Source organism: Cupressus sempervirens, chromosome 8 (assembly GCF_028749045.1).
Source record: "Cupressus sempervirens isolate cs-2001-9-10 chromosome 8, ASM2874904v1, whole genome shotgun sequence".
NCBI lineage: Eukaryota > Viridiplantae > Streptophyta > Pinopsida > Cupressales > Cupressaceae > Cupressus > Cupressus sempervirens.
Genome location: NC_143125.1, coordinates 621,080,444 through 621,086,950, shown reverse-complemented (window position 1 = coordinate 621,086,950; position 6,507 = coordinate 621,080,444). Strand labels below are relative to the sequence as shown.

Sequence of the window (6,507 nt, the reverse complement as noted above, 5' to 3'; positions counted from 1 at the left end):
CATCAAATATAACAGTAGTAATATATCACAAGTGTTAAACTGATATCAGACGACATTTATAGAAGCCTGCATGCCAATCACATTCCGGAAAGAAATTGTTTGTTTTTACTTCTCATACAATACCACACTATACCGACTAGTCTAATACACTTTTAAAACCTACCGTATCAAGAATTTTGAAGTTTGCAACTTCTTGAGTGATAAAATGAAAAATCCAAATTGTTGCCGTTAGTGTGAATAGTTATATATCATCAATAATGAATTTAAAGCATGATATATTTATTGCTATTATACTATAGTCATAGATGTCTGAGCTATCATGATTAATTTAACTGAGGATGATGTGTTTCTTGCAGCTGTTATAATAATGTCATGATATATTTAAGTCTGTATTTTTGTTGTTATATAATATAAAACTATTTTTTTAAAAACATTATAAAATTTTCTGAAAGTAGGGGATGCCTAGCTGTCCTTGGAATGATCAGGGGCATCTGAGATATCCCTGATCACCTTAGGATGGATAGGCATTCCCTACCCATTTCCTGCCATACACAATTTCGGGGACAATTTCTGGAATGTATTTAGATTTTCTCATATCATGGGGGTGCCTAGGGAATGTCCCCTTAATTTCCCTCATCCCCAAAATGTGTCAAGAAATATGGATGGGGTTTGAGGGGTGGGGATAAATTTCTGTATGAGGAGGATTGCATGGATACTGATGGAGGTGTAATGTATGATGCATTTTAGAAAACCTTGGATCTGATATGGCTGAATACAAGGACATTGATAGAAAACCCTTTAGTATCAGAAACATCAAAATTAATAAATAGCGCCTAAAATGCCTATATCCAAATTTCAACTGCACTTGATAGCTGAAAGGAAACAGCTTCCAAAACCAAAATATAATAGCACATCATAAAACATCAGCTACCACTGTTTGCCAAAGAATATCTACGGCCACTCCACTGTCTCCTTTTGGGTTATGATTTGTTTTACAAGATTAAAAATAGTCAGAACTAAGCCGGCATTAGCTTTTGTTTTGAGCACTTCCAAGCTTTCCGGTTGCATATTGTCCAATTCCATCCTTTTGTTTAACAAATTCATCATTCACTACATAATTTCTGTATAACATAATCAATCCATGCAAACTCCTATGAACATTTAAACTAGTTAAAACAGGTTTCATCATTCCATAAGAGAACCAAGAAGTGTCTTCTGCATCTAGAGGACACAGAGGCAAGAAGGGAATTCTGAATTTTCACATCAACAACAACCAACAGGCGAATTATGAAAGAACGTTTATTAGTAACTACTGCTTCTGAAAATTCAATTGTTAACATGTCCATGCATAAGAGTGTTGAACAAGGGGAAGAATTTTCAGTCAATATATTTCTATCCACTACCATTCCTTCCATCAATGCTGAAAATTGAGGCTAGTATTTAGAACATTATGAGTGACATCTCTTGTAAGTTTTCTTGGGCTGTGTGATGATATTTAAGCTCTGTCTAATTTGAGCTCCATGCGATGGCTATTCCATAGGATTATCCATACTTGATAACAAGACTAAATAAACCAGTATAACATCTTATACAACCAGCTTTGGGCTCCCAACTTTACTTCTTCAGATGGGCTCCACAAGAAATTTCCCATAGTTTTTTTATCATCAAGGAGGCAGCATAATAGAATATCATTCTTTTAGTTAAGAGACTCTGCCTTTCTTAAACATTGCAATGCTGCAATACACACACACAAAAAGTTAGAAACGTGCCGAATAACTTAGTATACATGCCTAAAAACAAATAAACGACATAAACAAACAGTGAAAAATAATGGATTAAGTTTGGCAATATTATATATAGAATCGTCCCAGCTGCTTATCTTATAAAACCTACCTTAGTATGGTGTTAAATGCTGAGATCATCATCCAAGCTCAAGTCTGACGCAAACCGGCCATAGAAAGATTATCGGCAACATAAGTAATCAGTAATCTGGACTGAGAACTTGGGGCTTAGGAAGGCCAAAAGACTGCTCGAAGAACAAGATCTAAACTACTCAAATGTATAGCATTTAACAAAATGCGAGATAACAAGAATCAAAATATGAGAGTAATTTGTACAATTAATAATAGGGAACTCAGTAAATGTTTTATATAGCGTTAAGAATATAAAGAAATAAATTAGCTATACTGCATTTGATCCTAGATAGCTTAATTTGTCCTCAAATTATTTCTCCCACCTTGCTTCCCAGCATTTTCTTCTTGTCTGTGCCTCTCATCCCACTTTGCTGCATACAGCAACTCACAACCCAAACACCTCTAGGATGGATAACCCACAAGTTACAAAAATATTTCATCAAGAGGACTTATCCAAGTGTTCTCATAAGAGAGATGACGCAAGTCATTTTGAAAATGAAAAAAAAAAACACAATTCGTGAACAATTCCCAGTTAGCAAAATTGTAGAAAGTGAAAAAGAGGATTTACGGGCAATTGTTGATTTGAATCAGCCTGTGTTAGAGACTAGTTTCAGTCCTTGAAACTATGACATGCATCAGAACTGCAGTTGTTATTTCATAGAAATTAAACTATAATGGCTTGTAGCTAGAAAATTCACAAGAGAATAGGTCAAGGAATGAAAAATGTTTCATAAACATTCCACATTTTGGCTTCCAAAGCACAATTGTCAAATATAAGATAAAAAATCCAAGCCCAGTTCGTATAAAAGTCATATATGCATGTAAAATTAAAAATAACAATGATTTACTTCAAAAGAGTTAATATTGTGTGAAATCAGTCCACTATAATGCACTAAATCTTGACGAGGCAATTTTAGTTTTTAAGGAGAAACAAATTGTTAGTGAAGACATCTGCAACGAAGAATGAAAATAGCGGACTCCTTTGCTAGGATGCTAAGCCACAGAAGATCGATTTTTTTCACTGGTTACACCTGCCTATTTGTCTCTATCCAAAGTCAGTTTAGAGTCTAGACACCCTATTTGTACCAATAGTACAACTCATAGAAGGAAAAATAACTCTAAAATAAGCCATGAATATTAAACATTCTACAGAGTTGAAATTCAAACAACATTGGCAATATGGCATTGAACAATGAAAATAGCATTACACGTGTCAAATAAACAATGAAATGCAAAAATACAAAATTGTAAGGGTAACACCTACTTGCTATTTTATCAAATGATCATGTACATTGTAAATACAGATTTAAATATTTCTTTCTTTGTTCTTTAATTTTATAATTCTGTTTTTCCTTAAATTTTCAAGCAAATGTTGACATGGGTGATTTCAGGGTGTCTCCGGGATGTTTTCAGCACATTCAGGGTTTCCTACAATGTCTAGAGGTTTCAAGGCATCTTCAAATGTCATTGGAACACAAAAAAAATCTTAAACCATTTTGGAGAAACAAGATTAAAATATAGGAAAAACAAAAAAAAATTGGGGCAGGGGACACCTCCAACCTGCATCCTTGAAACAAAAGGATGGCCCCAAAGGGCAGGGTGATGTATCTCCATGAATTACACAACCAAATCTTGAGAAGCCAACAGGGGCCAAAGTGTTCTCAGCTACGGGACCAAGAGACATTCTAAATAAACTATCTTATGACCGGAATCATTCGGTATATGTCAATAATCCGTCTCTATTCAAGTGTGAAAATACTTGCCAGGAAAGTCCAGTAAATGCTTATTGTGGCCCCAGCATATAAAACATTTATAAACAACTTCCACCAAGAAATTGTAGGGCGCGTGGGACAGAGCGGGGAAACAGATTGTACTTTTGGCATGGAGTTCACAAACAGAAAGTCCATGCATTTCACAAGAGCTCTGTGCAGAACTGATAATTATCTAGATATAAGTTTTGCCACGAGTTTCCTAAAATAGTGGAAAAGCACTAAAATTTTAAAAATAGGTTGATGAAAAATAGATAGCTAAATAAACTGGCAAAGAATAAAGCAGAGTTGGCCCAAATTAAAAGTAAAAAAGCCTTGCTGTCAAGGAAATGAACAATTAAAAGGTGTACTTGTATTACTAATTTTAGATAACTACATCTTAGAATTTATGGGCAAACAATGTGGGTCATTGCAGTCGAAAACTTTCATAAACCGCATCTACATTAAGTTTTCATCACCAAAGTTAGCAAATGATCATGTTGCCCTAAATTTACTCTGTTAAGTGACTCAAAATCCATGGGGCCATCTGTTTACCATGGCCTATTTTTTCATGGCCGGACGCATTCAAATGTACTTATAATAGCTTACGTGATAAATTACAATGAACAACTGTAGCTCAAAACTTTTCACTCTATAAATGATTGGTTAGACTGATAACTTGAACCTGAATATTGTAATAACGAGCTTAACCCCAAGTTTCACAGATTCTGCAAAAATATGTAGTTCCATGGCCATATTTTGCATAACAAATATCTTCGCATAACAGGGGAATAGACAAGGGCAGGTTTCTTACCAAAGTTGAAGCGGCCCCAAGTGCGGTCCTCAGCACGCAGAACCCCTTGACCTAATCGGAAAACGATTGCGAAAAGTGATGGAGAAGGGATTCAATATCCTTACACGAACGCCCTCTTTCGCCTACGGCCTTCCGAGCCTTTTCTCTCAGTTCCTCCGCTCTCTTTCTCACTTGCATTCCCTCCTCACTTGCCATCAATCGTTTCACTGCTTTCTCAACCTCCTCCGCACTCACCACTTCATTTTCCTCTGCATTTTCCCATTCTTTCACTTCCACGCCGGCTTTCAACTCTCGTGTAATTAGGGCCGAATTCGCAAACTGATCAGCATGCAGAGGCCAGGCCAGCATGCCCACTCCGGCGCTGATGCTTTCCAGTGTCGAGTTCCATCCGCAGTGGGTTAAAAACCCACCCGTCGACTTGTGAAATAGGATATCAAGCTGAGGCGCCCAATTCCTCACAATAAAACCCCGTCCCTCTAATCGCCTCTCGTAACCTTGTTGCAGAAACTCGCAAGCCGATTCAAACTGCGCTTCTGTCGAGGAATGTGCCCCGTCTGAAACTCTGAGCACCCACAAGAAAGGCTGATCGCTGCGTTCCAATCCGTCGGCCAGTTCTCGGATCTGTGTGGCCGAAAGAGAAGACATACTGCCGAATGAAACATAGATAACGGACGCCAGGACCTGTGTATCTAACCATCTAATGCACTCCGCATCCACCTGCAATGACAACCGGCGCTCTTCAGTGAAGAAGGCCTGCGGAAGAAGAGGACCCACATTCCACACAGGCTTTCCGCCGTAGACTAATTCCTCTCTTCCCTGCTGAATGAATTGTGATTCCAGTGCGCTAAACGTGTTTATGATATATCCCTTGGCATGTTCTAACAGAGACGTTTGGGGCCTCACATAATTTGTCATTGTTTCCGGAAAGCAACGCTTCAATGATATGTTAACAGGGGGCAAACCCCATGTCTCATTACGTGCCCGCTTCCTCCATAGGCGGTAATAAGCGCCAGTTGGGCTGAAGATATATGTAGGGATTGCGTATTTGGTAGCCAGCGTTTGAACCCATCTCATAGCCACGTCGTAGACTAGAACCACTCTATTGTTGTTCTCGGTGCAGATTGTGCGTAGAAGCTGATCAACGTGAGGGCCTAGCTGATCCTCCACGGCTTGAAACAGAGGAAGAAAGTGAAGAGGAAACATATGAGTACTCTGAGCATCCAGCTCTCCAGCTGAGAGATTCGGCATGGGCAATTCCTCGAAGTGAATATTGAAGTTGTCAAGCTCCCATCCCTCGATACGGCTTTGGACTTGGTGAATATGGGCGGATGGGGCAACGAAGGATACGGCGGTTCCTCGTTGGGCGATAACTCTGGAGAAATGGAGAAGCTGGGTCAGGTGTCCCTGGGCGGGGAGCGGCACCACCAGCACTCGGATTCCGGCGCCATTTTCATCTCCGCACATCATTCCCAGATTGCAATTTGCGGGTTCACAGTTTGTTACCCAAACATTTACACGGAGGTTTAGTTATATTAATTAATCACAAGAGAAATTAGTCATAAGGAAAAATCAAACTTTCTCTCTCCCTATTTTTCTCTCTCCACGTACTAAAATTTTTAGAGAGAGGTACGGGTTTTGGTTTTCACTCTCTCTCTCTCTTCAACTTTTCTCTCTTCACGTACTCAAACCTCTTAGAGAGAAGTACATGGTTTGAGTTTGGGTTTGGGTTTTCTCTCTCTTCCAACCTCTCTCTCCCCCCGTATTCAAACTATTTGCCCTAATCTTAACCTGGAGGTTTCAAGAACCCAACCCGAACTCTTATTTTCAAGAGAATAGAATGCCATTCATAGTGCAGGAGAAGAAAATGGTTAATGAGTACATTCATAACACGTGCAGGTTGCATTATTTTGATAGGATTGTTGAAATCAACGAGCTACCGTAATTAATGTTTTCAAGACATTCATGAAGCAAAGTTGTTGATAATACCATTATCACAACATATTTGACTTAACTGGAAAGCCAAATGAATTCT

At 38.6% G+C, this 6,507-nt stretch overlaps 1 protein-coding gene across 4 annotated transcripts; it reads right to left on the bottom strand.

Moving 5' to 3' along the window:
• Positions 1–1,285: 1,285 nt before the first annotated feature.
• LOC149543975 (zeatin O-xylosyltransferase-like) lies at positions 1,286–5,990 on the bottom strand. 4 transcript variants are annotated; one of them, XM_089798608.1, is made up of 4 exons: positions 4,476–5,990; positions 2,188–2,315; positions 1,894–2,026; positions 1,286–1,734 (listed from the first exon to the last, which is right to left on the bottom strand). In XM_089798608.1, the coding sequence occupies exon 1, from the start codon at positions 5,940–5,942 to the stop codon at positions 4,527–4,529; it is 1,416 nt and encodes a 471-aa protein (XP_089654734.1). In that variant the 5' UTR covers positions 5,943–5,990; the 3' UTR covers positions 1,286–1,734; positions 1,894–2,026; positions 2,188–2,315; positions 4,476–4,526. The 4 variants fall into 4 exon arrangements, with proteins under 4 accessions (XP_089654734.1, XP_089654735.1, XP_089654733.1 ...); XM_089798609.1 differs by lacking the exon at positions 2,188–2,315; XM_089798607.1 differs by lacking the exon at positions 2,188–2,315 and having other exon boundaries at positions 1,894–1,937.
• Positions 5,991–6,507: the final 517 nt, after the last annotated feature.